Consider the following 15,590-nt stretch of genomic DNA (forward strand, 5'->3'; position numbering starts at 1 on the left):
TAGTAATCTGTGTCTGTGTTGGTGTCAGAACTTTTACATTCTTTTACATTTCATTCATCTGAGTTCATAATAATTATGATGCATTCAGCACTCAACCACGAATTAATAGTGTAATATGAGCATGGCTCTTTCGTTTTCCAACAGTTTATTTAGCAGGCATGTTTTCAATGAGAGCTGTTCGGGTGGAGAGCTGATGATTGTTTCTGGAAAGGCTTGTTGCTGTTAGATTATTTTTAAGTGTAGTTTAAAAATGATACACCACAAACAAAATTGTGTTCACCTCCATTCACCTTCATCTCCACCGTTTGGGTGCTTTATATCGCAAGACCTGGTCAAATAAAAACAAAATTATGTATACACTGTACCAACAGAGGGAAGTGAGCAACAATGTACATTTCTATTTAAATTTAGTTATTAGAATAATTATTTTCTTTCACACCCATGCCAACATCCTTCTATTCAAAATGATCATCTGAATAACCATTTTGGTCCATGAGTTCATCTTTCAGTACTCTCATCATGTTCACTCTTTGTATTCAAATGCTGCACTGGAGTTTCATTTGCTCGGTTTTTCAGAGGTCAGCCTATGACAGGGGATCAGTGTATGGCAGACAGAGGGCAGATTGATTTGACCTCCGTTTTTCTCTCTCTCTCCGCTGCCAGATGTTTATCCCATTTAGCGTGACGGACTCAGGGATTTGGGCTGTTGTGTGTGCGTTCTGTCCATATGTGGCTCTACAAAGCGCTGGCCCTGACTGAGGCGAGCTGAGGTTGATAGATTGTACTGAACTATCTGTCACAGGCCAGGGAGGGGAGAAAAAGACAGGTCGGAGGAGACGGAGGGATGCATTTTGATGGTGTCCCTGCGAAACAAACAACTCGACAGGGAACGAGTGGGATAGGCTGTCACTGGGAGCTGACATAAAGTGATGAGCTGTCAGGCTAGTTTTGTTTTTCCTCATTAACAAGTCCACCTCCTGAATGTTGCTTTTGTAGCCAGAAAACTACTTTATGAGCCTCTCCAATCCACTAGCCAATGATAACATGTTCAGGGATACTAAAAAAAAACAACAACGAAAAAAAACAATTTACCATGTGTCAAATGTTGTTGTTGTCAAGGCACCTCTTCTGAAGAAGGTGGAAAAGGTCGGTGCATAATTTGAAAGGTGTATTACACCGGAGGGAGCTGGAGGAGCAGGCCACACGGTTAATAGGAAACTTTCTTAAATGCTGCAAATGAATAGGTGAATGAATGAGAACCCCATTAACCTCATCTGTGATTAGAGATCCCTAATCAAAAGAAAATGAATGCAACCTAATCACCATGGTCATCAAGACAAATAATTAATCAGTGACTGGTTATAGGGCGTGTGCATGATTTTGGATGAAGCTGAATTTTGTGTGTTTTCCACACTGTTTTTAGACTGGCGGCAGCTTTTGAGAGATGAATTGGGTGCTCGCTGCTAGAACATTGTCTGCAACAGAAAACCCTATGGCGGCTGACAGAGCACAGAGCGACTGAGGAGGGGGATGCACCGATCTGTTATCCATCATACTGTGTTCAAGTCAGCAGCACCACTCATGCACATTTGGGCGTGAACACAAGCATACACACACGCAAGAGAGTAACTACAAGTAGGAACACAGCCTCTCGCACATGAACTCACAGTCAGTCTTTGTCTCTCTCATACACACACACACACACACTAGCACGCGAGCGCACACTTGACGAAGAGCGAGCTATAATGATGCTCTTACTCAGTCAACGCTGAGCAGAATCTCCTCATTGTGCTGTTGTGATTAATGGCAACTAAAGAGCTTGAATCTTGAATAGAATGAATGTGAGCTAACAACTTATTAATCAAACGGCAATACTTAAACAAATAATGCTTTCACTGCATCTCAGCGAGGAGAAATGGAGTGTAATCCCTCTTCTCTCGTTCTCTCCCGCTTCCCCGTGCAAAAACGTAAACATTTATTAAATCTATTCCATGTGTGCGTGCAGGTATGTTCATAGCTGCTTGCGTAGGTTTGCGTGCCTGTGTCCGCTCCTCTACAGATGTGTTTTTCTGTGCCGCTCTGTCAGAGAAGTGCAGTGACTGTCTCAGAAGCTTCAGTGTGCTGATAGCAGGGGACAGGTACCATCAGTCTTGGCATCATTGGCAGATTAATGAGAGCGCTGTATTTAGCTCCCTCCCCGTCTCCCTGTCTGACCTATTGTCAGAGAGTCATTCCCCTCTTGAAACTCACAAACGCTTATTCTCTCATATGAGTTTTTACCGCAAGCATAACACTAACCTTTAAACTTCTTATGGGCTTCCGGATGAATGCGACTCGCTAGCAGGGAGAGAGAATTGTTCACAGCTATATCTCCATTTCTAGTGCGCTGAAGAAGATTGTCTTTGGAGTTTTACTTTGCAGCATGACTTTGTGCTGGCCTTTGCCTGTGCAGCCTTTAAAAAATACATTTTGAGGCAAACTTAACCAACCTCATGTATCCCCCACAATGAACCTATTTTCCATCGCCTCTCTTGAGTCGTGACCCAGAAAGTACTTGTGAGTCCTGACCCTCTATTTTGGGGAACACTGGTCCAGAGCACATCTGTATTCAGCCCTGGCTCTGTACTCATATTGTCAATGGCCAGCGCCCAGACTCCTGAAGATGGATGAAGCTAAAGCCCAGCCTAATAACCAGTCTATCCCCCCAGGGTTGGTGTAGCACTGCACTCCTCTGTCACCTGGGTCCCTGCACTGTCTCCATATTGACTTAGGCATTTCATTTTCATGCATTCATATTCATCACCAGACAAACCTTTCCAGTGTCCATGGTCTCTGGGAAACATCTCTCCCTTTCTCATATATCTGTTTCTGCCTTTCTCATTCTGCACCATTATATTCATCCAGCTCTTTTCAGTGTGCCTGTCTTCTTACCAACAGCTATACCTCCTTTATACACTGCTGCATCACATATCTAACTGGTGAGTGTGCGTCTGAGTAAACATTGCTCTCTCCATAAAATGCACTTCGTCTTTTCATCCTGAAAGGCCTTCCTTGTGTGCGGCAGGTACTCTCTGTTCTCCGTGTTGTTGTCAGTGCGGCGAACAAACCACGCATCGTTTTGTATTTCCTGCCTGACTCCATTGAAAAACAGAACAACTGGTGGGTGTTTTTTTTTTCTTATCTGGCATCCAAACGGGAATCAGGAAACAGGAGACAGAAAGGAGAAATGTAAAGGTCATGGCACATTGGTCATGGGGAGGTAGACGCTGGTTGGATGTTTACAGGTCAAAAGCGCAATAACTTTGGGGTCAGCTCACAGAACGCAGAGAATGGAAAAACATTTAATCAAACAAAAGTCAGAGAATACCCCACCTGGAGAGGTCTGCTTTTTTTTATTTTGTTTCAAATCTGGTCTTGAATGGACAAATAGAGAAGTGCAGGGATGAAGAAAACAAAATAGAGCTGGGATGCTGCACTTGCAGGCTTAACCACACCGAAAAAATCAGGCCACAGAGAGAATGAGAGGCTCTCTACAATGTGTTTGGGCTCAGTATTGGTATTGGGCTGAGGCTCTTGAGCTGAAGTAGGCAAGTGCTTGTGTGGCTTTGTGTGGATCATTATCAGAGTGCTGTGTGGGTGAGCGACTGCACGCACGTTTGTGTTATTGTATGTGAGCGTTTGTCTGTGTGCGCATTGTGAGGGAGGATGTGCTACAGCAGCAGCACTATTGTTCCTACCTCCCCTCATACTCTTCCTTCCTTCCTCCCCCCTCCCCACCCCCAGGGTGTGGACAGCAAACAGGGACAGATTGCTCTGTGCTGCTCCTGTATTTGGAGATGACCTGTGGAGTCATAGGTGATGATGACTGGCTTAGTGAAAAATAAGGCCAGGTGGCTATCATAGGCCTACATAGCAGCCAGCACCGGAGGCCATGCTGTGCTGTGCCATGTCACACTATAGCGCCACTCCTCACCACACCATTAAAAATGACAAATGCTCTCATCAACTGCTTTCCCAAGTTAGCAACCGCTGCCTGATGCTCCTGAAGCACTGCGCCTGCCCCAGTTCATCTGCTGGCCTTTGCCACAGTTGGAACAACCATTTATTAACTGTGAGTCACTTTTCATTTACAACGCGTTTGATTTTTGTCACTGTAAAGGTGAGGAGTTGAATCGCAAAGGGGCACAAAAGATAGATGCAGTTAAAACATTTCAGGCTTGTTGGGGATACAAAGCTACACATACTTAAGAATGATGTGTGGCCTCCTTCAGATCCACACATAGTAAGTGTACAATTTATTATTGGTGGTCATTTTATACGCTGCATGATATTTTGGATGCCCCACTGTTGAAACCACTCATTAAGCCCATAAAAAGTTAAGTGGGTAAAAAGTATCTGGGCCAGTGTGCTGTGAAGGGACAGCACTGAAGTATTAGGCCATTCAGTGGCCTCGGGTATAACCAGGCCCACTCATGCTGTAGATTAACTACTACATCCCAATTCTTCAGCTCCAGGGACATGGGGAACATATCTGGCCCAAGACAGGTGTGCGGTTCTGGGCTGCGGGGCAGCAACTGCCCCTTTCTTCTAGTGAAGCAGATTCTGGGTCCTCTGCGTCCCTGTGGGAAAAAGCCCATTGTGTGTACCATCTGTTGCAGCACACGTTCACACAAAAGGGGTGACAGGGATGGGGGACGGGGCGTGCTGATGTGCAGTGCCTGTTTTAATATCATTAGGGGGTGCAGTTGAATTTGCTAAAGCTATTAAAGAACATTCTCAATGCAAATGTTGTTTGCACGTGTGTGAGCATAATGGGAGAGTGAGGGTGCCAGACCATGCAGACAAAAAAAATGAATGGTTAGCAACTTAGATGGCAGTGTTGGGGTGGGAGAGTTGGCAAACAAGCTGTCAGGCTGTTGTTTAGTCATGAAAATCGAGTAAAATAACTAGCTCGACTGGCTTTTGAGAGCCTTAATTGTGCAAGACATCCTTGTGGTTTTCAGAAATGAAAATTTTGATGTCCTTTGTCAGGATAATATTCATTGTAGCGCACACTTTCAGATTGGGAAAATGAGCAAGCCATATGGGACATCACAGAGCTTGATAAACTGTTCAACAGCAACATAATTCTGAACCATAGTGTGACAGCGCACAGTGCAAGTGTGCTGCCGTTTAGATCGCCTCCCGTGGGGAATAAGCTTGGCTTTAATGTGTGCTCGGGTTGCAGTAGTTGCAGTCACCCGAGTGGTGGCGCGATTTCCCTTCAGTGAAGCGGACGCCGCTTCAAATAGGTCAAGGAAAAGTTTTGTGTTTTGACAATGCGAGCTGGGCGGAGCGGCGGTCTGGTGATTGGTTAGCGAGTTTCGGCTCCCGGTCGGTGATTGGCCCCGGCGCTCTAATGGGGCTGTGAGCAGGCAATGTCGGGTCCCCCCACCACCTCCTCCATCTCCTCCTCCTCCCCCCAGTGCCTCGCACCCCTCAGCCCCTTCACTCCGTTCTTCCCCTGTGCTGATTGTCACACATTGTTTACTACGGCTTGAAATGTGACTCACAACACAGACTATCTGCTGGAGTACCGCTCTGACAACTGAGGGATTCTTTTTGACGCGCGCCGTGCGTCTTGGTTATTTGGGGACAGGCTGTGGAGACTACCCTTCTGCCATGACGGTGGATTTGTTTGCGCTTTTAAGCGTGCTGGTCGTCACATCTTCTGCGATGGAAGGTAAATAAGAGATCGGGATCATACTTGTTGTAAATGTGGAAACGCTCCTTTCCAAGACGCGCTGTGTGTGGGGATGCTTGCAGCGTTTTCTGTTGGCCAGCGCTGCGCCTCTGGCACAGGGATACAGGGATGTCATACACGTGGATCGCAGCAGATTGCTGTGGTTATCCCTTTATTTCGGAGCGGCGGTGCTCCCGCTCCGCTGCTTGTCACTGCTGTCACTCGCCCATGTGAAGAACGATGCTCTGACCAATTTCAATGTATTTCATAGCGTTCTGTAGTTCATTGCTGCTTATTTATGCGCTCAATTCCGGTTTTTCCTCACTCTTAAGTCCTTCCTCGTTCAATACGGCCGGGAGCGCAGGACAGGAGTCTCCTTTATAAATTCTGTAATTTTAGGTTCTTATAATCTCAATTAGTTCCTCCGTGTGAAACGCAGACTACAGTGTAAGTTCCTGTCAAACCTCCAAGGACTCCCGTCGCGTTTTTTTTTTTTTTTTTTTGGATAAAATAGTACATATATAATACTATTACTAGAACCCCTTGAGCATCATTCTGTGGCATTATGAATAGCTAAGACAAACTAGATTGTGGATTGCACTGATTGGAGGTAACCTGGATTTTATGCTGGGGTAAATTTCCCTTTTTTTAATTTTGGAAATCAACCACTCTGTTTTCTTTCTTTCTTTCTTTCTTTCTTTCTTTCTTTCTTTCTTTCTTTCTTTCTTTCTTTGTAACAAACGGCTGCCTGTCCCCTTTTTCTCAGACTGTCCCCGATATTCTTTCTCCTCATCCATCTCCATTCTTTTCAGCCTGCCTTTGTCTTTCTGCGTCTCCTCATATTTCCTCTTTTCTGTCTCACACACTCATCCGGACAAGCGGTAGTGCCACTAGTCGGTAATATCCCCTCAGTTAAACATGTTTTTCATTTCCGCTGTGAGACCCTGGGGACCAAGCACTGTGCTGGTGCCTCAGATGTTGGCTGCTGGATGGATATCCCAGCAGCATCATGGATATATGGTGTCTTCTCTCGTTTTATTTTCCAGTAGCTCATCCTCGGCAATAAAACATACACGGGAATATGCCCGCTTCCCATGGCTGTCTGCATCCACTCCCCAGAAGCATAAATAAGTAAATTAGAAGCACAAATAAAATTAGTTTTCTCACATGTAGCTTTTCTCTTTAATCATTTACAACTCTGTTCCTGGACTGATCCCAGCGCTGCCTGCGCTCTGTAATTCAGCGGTGGCTTTCTTGTTTGTGCTCATCAGATTTCCACACAGCCATGGATACTGAGCTCAGGCCCAAATTGCTACCTCTGTGAGGATGGATATTTTGAGGTTCAAATGTTTACTCAGTGTGAAAAGACAGCAGAAATGTCACTCCAGATAGATGAGTGGAGCCGGGGAGATAACAGTGAAGTTCCCCTGCAAGGAAAGGGGTGTGGGATTTCTCCTCTAAAAGATGGGATGTGAAAGAAACAGATGGGCAGGGAGATGGCCCTTGAGTTACCTCGGTAACAGGGATGAAAGTGATTTCCTTGTTTGGGTCGCTAATTGAAAGGAGGTCGTCCCATGGGCAGGTTAAAATCTTCACTGATCTGAAGTCCAATCTGTTGCTCTTTCATTTTTGTGCGTACGTGTGTTTGTGTGTGTGAGACAGAGAGAGAGTGGAGCCATTGACCACATTATCCCTGCCTTTCCTGTCACCCTTAAACTGATTACGAGCCCGAATCAGCCGGTAATCACAAAGTGTCAGAGATCCGGGCATGTGTGTGCGTCTGGGAGCAGCTCTGACCATATGGGCACATAGTTGCGAAGAATTGAATGAATTATTTGAACTTCCCACACGTGCGTGCAGTCATAGTAAACACCACTCACATCACTGATGAACTGAAGAACTGTGGGATGGAAATCATAAGGAGGAAATAGTCTTCAGTATGGATGGATAGATGGAAGGAAAATTAGATGGAGATATAAAGCTTGAGTGTGTGTGTGTGTGTGTGTGTGTGTGTGTGTGTGTGTGTGTGTTAGGGTGTGAAGGTGTGTGTTTGTGTGTGTGAATGAGGAGCGAAGAAGGACCGAAGCAGTTTGAGTGTAAAGTTTGTTGTAGAACTTTGAATATGCTGGATTTAAAGTCAAGGCACAGCTACCCAACACACACACACACACACACACACACACACACACACACACACACACACACACACACACACACACACACACACACACACACACACACACACACAATCCCACGCACGTGAAGACATGGTACCTCCAAACAGAAATGCATTAGCCTACAAGTTATTGAAGGGGCAGTCAGACCTAAAGCAAAGGGCTAAGAGAGAGCAGAGTGGGGACGGGGATTTGCATGTCATTAGAAAAAGGAGCATGTGAGGTGCTCTGTTTCGCCCTCATTTGTCCCCTTTCTCCATTTCTCCCCATCATCTTCACCTTCTGTCTGTCTGTCTACTTTCCTCTGCAACTCCCTTTCCTCCCTCCATTTCTCTATCTCACCCTGTCTTCCATAATTCTCCTCTCTAATCTCCCCGCTCCCCTCTTGTCTCCCTTCTCTCCTCCTCTGCTCGCTCTCTCCATGGTGTGTGGATGGTTCTTGCCAGCAGCAGCAGTAATTCTCCCCTACTTACAGAGCCATTGCTTATTTCTGTTTGCCCTTAAACCAATTAGGCTTAGATAAGCCCGCTCATTTAACGGCCTGGAACCGTGTGGTGGAGGGAAGAGGAACGGAGGGACGGGGGATGAAACAGTGGTTGAAAGACAGACAGGGGCTGGGGGAGATAAAAAGATGAGAGAAGCAGAAGGAGGGAGGTCAGCGAGTTTGAGAAAAGATACAGGACGTGTGTTTTACAAATGAGTAGCCTGCAATTGAACAAGGCTGTGGAAGTAAACGAACACTGGGCTGTCTCAGTAATCTGACACAGTCGTTGGTGCCTTGCTACACTGGGGTAAAACAGCGGCAGCATTCAGTATGAGTATGATAAGAGAACGTCAGTAATGTGCTGTAACCAGTCCCTAAGGATGCAGTGTTAAGTACCTGTACTATGCTGTGGTAATGCCTCATCCTTGGGGGCGAGTGGAAGGAATGGAGATTATTGTAGCTTCCTGAATAAACAATAATAATGATAGCTTAAGCACCAGATAAGAGTTATGGAGGTCATGAAGCACACTGTTGATGTACATTAATAGGGAGCGTTAGGGTAGTGTATTGATCAGAAAGGTTGGAGGACAGAGTGTTGAAGGGCCCACCGTGTCAGCGAGTTGCTGCCCTGCTGAAGTGTCCATGAGCAAGACACTGGCTCAGCCCCATTGGCACTGTGTCCTGGACCCATTACTTTGACCTCATTGCAGAGAGAGAGAGAGTCTTCCTCCAGGGATTCAAAGTATTACGTGATTGTTATTCTCTTGGTGAGTTCTTTTTCTTATCAGAGCGGTGAAGTTATAGAAGCTGTGTTACGGCTGACTGTGAGTATGGTAGTAACCCTGCATAACTAAAACCCGGCTTTGCCAGACCACCATCTCGCTGCAGTGTATTGTGGTTTGGCAAGGCTCAACAGTTATTTGCATGAGATGGATGTTAGTTCAAGAAGGGTGAACAGTGGATGATTGACAGCTCTCTGCTTCACTCAGACATCAACATGAACCTTTCATGCACCCAACCGCTCGCTGGGCTGTTACTGGTCATTGCTTGGCATTTTTAAAGCAGAAAAGCATTTTGGCTGGTTTGGAAATGTCACATTTTGTCTAAATTATCCATCAAAATCACTGTAAGACAAGTCACATCATCATCTCTACTCACCGCAGTTTGGCCTAACATGTATCTGGTCAGGCTCAAATGATTCTCACAGACCTAAATCTCATAGTGAAGACTGAGTTTATAATGATACAGACTGGGTTTGCGAGGCTAGTGTAGTGCTGAGTTAAGAACTCCACTACTCATGATGTAAGTTGTGCGTGCGTGTGAGCTCGCCAGCTGTGCAGAGGAGACAGCCTGTGAAAAGAGTCCTGTTGAGCCTCTAATGGATGTGAGTGCAAGATGGTTCCTTTCTCTGCTCTCTCATTTAAAATGGTTAGACCAGAGAAAAATGAAAATATAAGTGCAACATAGGCCCATGGTATGAGAGGGATGTATGTGTGTGTGCTCACATGAGTGTACAAGTGTATTTTGGCCACGGGCACTACTGCTGACCTGGGACCACCTGAAGTAGAATTCAATTTTCCACTCGTTTTGTACTGCGTTGTGTGTATTGTACGTTTGGGTGCCTGTGTCGTCAGTACAGTGCTAAAGCAATTACGGCTGGCAGGGGCAGCCGACATGGCCTCATCCCATAATGGAGGCTTTTCTTTGCCCACAGTGAAAAGACTATTCGGTGTTAAGGTGCGCTTACGTGGCCTAGTCAGCTATGACGACCCCCAGTGCAAACCCCTGCCTACAGCTCATGTACCTGCAGTGCTGTAAATGCGCTGTCCTGCCTGTTCGGTGAAAGCTTTGTGCTTGCATGTAGGAGATGTGGCAAGAATCTGTGATCTATGCACCTTTATTTTTCCCCTTCCCAATATGGTTTTTCACATGTTGCAGCATACTGCATAGAATGTGTCGTCTCTTTGGATGATATGATCACTGGCTCTCTTTCTCTCTCTTTCATACACTGACTTGCACACATAACGCATATGCACACAGAGCCCCCCTCACAGCTCACCTTACCCCAGAGACATCTGAGCTTTGGGAAGGCCAGATGGTGGATACAGGTTGGGGGCTGGTATGCATGTGTGCATTTTTGTGTACGTCTCGGCGTGAGAGCGGGAAGCATTAAGGGAGAGCGGAGAGAGAGAATTACACACTGTACTGTATGTGTGTATTTGTGTGTCCTATTCCGTTCCATGTCAGACTTGATTTCTTTCTCTCTCCGAGCGGATATTTCATGTTCTTTACTAGTTCTCATCCAGTGTCTTCCACACATTCCCGTGTCCGCACATTTGCCACGGAGATGCTATCAGCAGTGTAAGGTTCCGCCCGTCTTGCTTCGTGCTTGGCCCTTATCAGAGCAGGTGGCTTACTGTGGGATAAGGGCTAAGGCCTTATCTGTCCAATCTCGGGGATAAGCAGACCCACTGCATCAGCAACATACGAAACACATTAGAGCACAGGAGTGAAAGCGGTGATGCTCGTGACATAGTTCAACCTCAAACTGTGTGAGTCATCTGTTTCCCGGTAAAGGCAGTTCCCTCAAATGGCACACAATATGGACACAGACGCGCACAGCCACCGACACACTCACCGTGGCTTGATGTGCACAAGAGCGCAAACTTAGAGAGTAGTCTCCAGGCCACACCTTGTGGGAAATGGCAATGATAGTAATTGATTGGGCGCAGTGACCCAGCTTTTCCACCACTCAAGGATGGTGGTGTGAAAAATGTGCTTTTTCTCATTATTTTTCTGTCTTTCTGGCTTTTTTCCCTCCATTATCACCTGTCCTAGAGATTGGGTGGCAGTTGTTCAGTCAGCAGGAAAGGGGAGCCTCTTCGATATTTGTTGAGTTGAGAGGCGAGAAGAGAGAGCATTGATTATCGAGTCTTATTTCCCGCTGTTCACGCAGCCCGGCTCCCAGGGCCTCTATGCTTACAGCCCCCTATCCACTGTTTCTCTTCCACCCCATAACCCCTTTAGCCCCTCCCGATATGAGCTCCAGCCAGTCCAGACACACAACAGCCTGTTGTTGACTGGCTGTTTCTTCTTGTCTGATAAGTTGTTCTTTTTTTCTCCACTGAATTTTAATTAAATCTGAGAGTAGTTGCAAGTTACACCCTCTTCTTTCCCACCTCCTCTCTTGAACCTTCCCACCCCCCCCCACCCCCCACCTCCCACACCTGACTCTTCTCCCTAACCCACTTTTTTTTTAGTTAAAAACAGATGCATTTATGAAACATTATAGGGTTTACTACAAGGAAAAAGGGTGAAATACGAGCCTATTCTTCTGAAGATGTAATAATCGCAGCATTGGCAGGAACAGGAAGAGGGTAAAGAGACTGTTGGGGTTGTAGGCTTGTAGGAACAAAGAGCTTCATTTATGATTGTTATAATGAGATCTGTTTTTGGGTCAGGCCCAGATTGATTTAATTTGACTTTTAAGCCCCAAGGCTCAGGCTTAAGGGCTGCAAGCTGGAGGGCTGCAGGGCAAAGGCTGACTCTGGAGCGGGAGGAGGCAGGCGTAGTTGTGCAGTGTTTCGGCGACTGTGACTTTCAATGCGTGGGAAAGTTTTAAAGTCCACAATTAAACTGATAAGACTATCAATTTAGTTCACTGTGCACACATTACTGTACAAATTCTCTGCGTATCACTTTGTTTATATAGCAGATCCCTTGCTTCTGAAGTCTAAATGTACAACATATTAACTTGCTACTATACAGAAAAAACTTTTTGCATTTTAAGTGAATCAGCAGCCCAGAGGATGCTGCGTCTTCAGCGCTCAGAGGAATTAGAGACAGAACGTTAATAGGGCTGAAATTACGGATGGTGGTGGAAGCTGCTCCACTTCTGATTAAATAAAAGCTGGCTCCTCCACAGGCTGTTTCTCATAGGGACTGACAAGCACACACACGCACGCACAGATGTGAGTGTGCAAGAGCCCCAATGCACACATGCGCAGCCATACACACACATAGCTTTGATGTGTGGAAAGGAAATGAGTAGAGACAGAGAGCTAAGGGCCTGGGCCTGGGGCCTGTCCCATTATTAATGAGTAAAAGCCAGTGCCTCTCCCAGGTTCAGGACATGTGGACATACTTCACCATTCGCCTGCCCTTCTCCTCGCCATAAATGTAATCTCTTATTAAGGACTGGACTCTTGGCAAGAGCGCGTCAGATCGAGAGAAACTGTGCATGAATATTTGTGTCTCACCGTGTGTCTCTGCGTTAGCATGAGAAATGAAAATTGCGTGGTGGAGAGAAATGAAGTGCCTGCGCAGTGCAAAATGGAATGCCAGCTTCTGAGAGGGACACTGATGGGCCAATAAGTAGCAGTGGTGGGAGGACAGTCTTCACCCTGCATAACACTGAATCCCTCTGCCAGGCAAATTTCTGCCTGCCCTGTGCTGTCCAGTTCTGTAGCTGGATAAGAAGAGAGCTTTTTGGAGGTAATTAACTATTGATTTGAAGCACAGAGGGTAATGGGAAATGAGTGGACAGCATCTCGATCTACCGGCAGTCACCTGGCTGGCTGCAGTACAACTAGAAAACTGATGGGGTGAAAGAAGCATTTCCCTAAAAGAGCCAAGGTCAGAGGTGGTTTGCTTGGCTTTCAGTATTGGCAAAGAGAAAATGTCAGGGAAAAAGCAGATAGAAATCTAGCCTGGCACAGTCTATGGTTGAAGTATCAGATTCTGTTATCTAATAGTCAGTACTATTGAATATATTCTCCCATATATTCTCCCAGTTTGCATATTTCTTATATTCATATTGATAACTGACTTGACAAACTGATTCCAGCCCACTCTGGCCTGATGACCTTCCCTCCCCTTCATGAATAGTTATGACACTAAGGGCCAAGGGGACTCATTTTAATGTAATGCAACTGGAGGTCACATCGCAGCCTAACATCCTTAGGTCATAAATTTTGCACATACTATTGAATGTCTACTTTCAGAAGATGCACAAGTGGAAACAACCCTCACAGAGGATGCCACCATATTCCTCTGTCATCCTTCTACAGCCACATGTGCTACTCTTTTAGTTAGAGGCGAGGCAGAGGACAAGGATTAGGACTCATTTGTGCAAGAGAACAGAGGCGAAGAGGGACAAAGAGACAGAGGGGGAGAGAGGGATAGGCCTGTATCTGCCTACGATCTTATTTGTGCTAATGAGGAGGCTGGTGGTTCTGGCTGCTAACCCCTAAGCACATCCAGCCCTTTAGAATGCATGTGCCTGCGTGTATCTGTATCCGCGAGAGAACATCTCCTCAGATGTCTGTGGGGAGGGTGATTTTCCATTTTCATAAAAATCTCAGCGATTAAGAATGATGTGGAGAAGATTGTTTGGCGCAGTGAGTCAGAGTAGTATGAGTATTTGCTGAGGGTGTGAGCTTGTTTGTTGAGATTGCTGCGAAATCTACGAAGGATATCTTGATTCAACTAGTTTTCAGTCAGACTCTCCTAACCCAAACCTATTCTGCAATGGGGCTCGCTGAACAGTGTAAAATCCATGCCCCTTTCCAATTGTTACCTCCCTCCTCATCCCTTACTCCCATGGAGTCTTTTCCCCTCCCTGCTTTCTCCCAAGGCTGGGCATTTAAAGCGGCATGCCTTTGATGTGAGCTTCACACACTGTTAGACACCCACTCATCAGACTGACACTGATGTCTGGGCGGAGTCAGCCCATTTCTGAGAGCTGGGGAAATGAACTGTTGGAATATACTGTACACAGATATGGCATGCAGTCAGGTAGTTTTAAATAAAGTAAAGTGGAATGCGGACGTGAATGAACAGATGTGCTCGTTCAGATGCACAAATTTTCCACCGTGGCCACGCTGCACTCAGCTGATGATATGTCAAGATGACAAACGTTCCCACTAAGCCGAGCTGAACGCAGCTGTGCGGCGGTTTTCCTGCTTGGGTTGTCGCATCAGTTTTAGTGGAAATTTCGACAATATCAAAAGATACATCCTTGACATGTGAGATTATTAATGTACATATATTATCCACATGCTGGCCTCTTTTATCATATATTCTCTATCTAAATGCACACCAGCGCAGCCTTGGATCTCCACTGCAAGCTCAGTAAATGATAAATGATTTCTTAAAGCCTAACTTAACAGGAAGTATACTTTAATCACTGCTTACAAATGATCACACAGATTGAGTGTGTGTGTCTGATTCTATTGTGTTTGAGGAATCTCACACCTTAGACTGTCTAAACTTGTTTCTGTGAGTACATCATGTGCAGTATAATATCCGTTTACATTATGATGGGAATTTGAATATCATCGCACTTCAAGATGTAAGCTGAACCATGCCAACATTTTCAAGGTTCACATAACAAATATTACACGCTGGAGAATTACTTTATGTAACAGTGACGTTAAACATAAACATTTATTGAAAACGTTTGGCTGACCACTCTGACTCTCTCTGACCCTTTAATATAACTAAAATACTGCCATCTTTATAATTTTATGATTAAAAAATGTTGGATATTTCCTCACTCTAAACAAGGCTCCTCTCTCACAGGAGGGTCTTTGATATCTTTCCATCACTTTTTTTTTTGCCAGAGAGTGCCACACATTTCCCTGGGAAAGTGCATCATTTCAGCATTAGCATGCTTTAGTTTGAATGAAGCACATTACTCAGTTCCTCCCAACCATTTCAGGTGGGTATATCATGTTCCAACCTGCGCTAATGTCAATACTGACTGTGCAATACCAGTCACAGAACGGCTACCCTGACAAAAGCAGCTGGCCAGGCAGAGTCATGCAGAGATCTGTTGTACTGTGACCATCTCTCAGGCTTTTTTTTCTCCGTGCCAAGGCTTTAGTCTTCCCTTACACAGGCAACGCTAAACGATGAGGGAACAAGGCCTCTATATTTGAATATGTTTAAAGGCCGTGTTAGGTCTTCTTATCTTCTCTTTGTTTTTTCCATTTAATGAAATCATGGGAAATGTTTTAGTCGGTGTGTGTTTGTGCATGTGTTTGCACTCACAGATGCTGTATGTGTGCTGATTGTACTGATACTGTCAGCTTTCTTTCACAGTGTGTGTGAAGTAGCGTGTGTGTGTTGATGACTCCTCTCTTTGTGAGTGAATAAAGAGGCTCTTTTAAAATCTCAGCAGCCCACCTGATGCCTGCCTTGTTTCTGC

The 15,590-nt window shown here is 45.5% G+C and overlaps 1 protein-coding gene across 2 annotated transcripts in view; it reads left to right on the plus strand.

The window, feature by feature from the left end:
- Window positions 1-5,489: 5,489 nt before the first annotated feature.
- Window positions 5,490-15,590, plus strand: part of LOC139339469 (ephrin type-B receptor 1-B) — a 153,776-nt gene continuing 143,675 nt past the window's right edge. For both annotated transcript variants that reach the window (XM_070975093.1, XM_070975094.1), the window contains exon 1: window positions 5,490-5,722. In XM_070975093.1, coding sequence (XP_070831194.1) covers window positions 5,662-5,722 — 61 coding nt within the window. In that variant the 5' untranslated portion in view covers window positions 5,490-5,661. The remainder of the gene's footprint in view (window positions 5,723-15,590) is intronic.

Source organism: Chaetodon trifascialis, chromosome 11, assembly GCF_039877785.1.
Source record: "Chaetodon trifascialis isolate fChaTrf1 chromosome 11, fChaTrf1.hap1, whole genome shotgun sequence".
Taxonomy (NCBI): Eukaryota; Metazoa; Chordata; class Actinopteri; order Chaetodontiformes; family Chaetodontidae; genus Chaetodon; species Chaetodon trifascialis.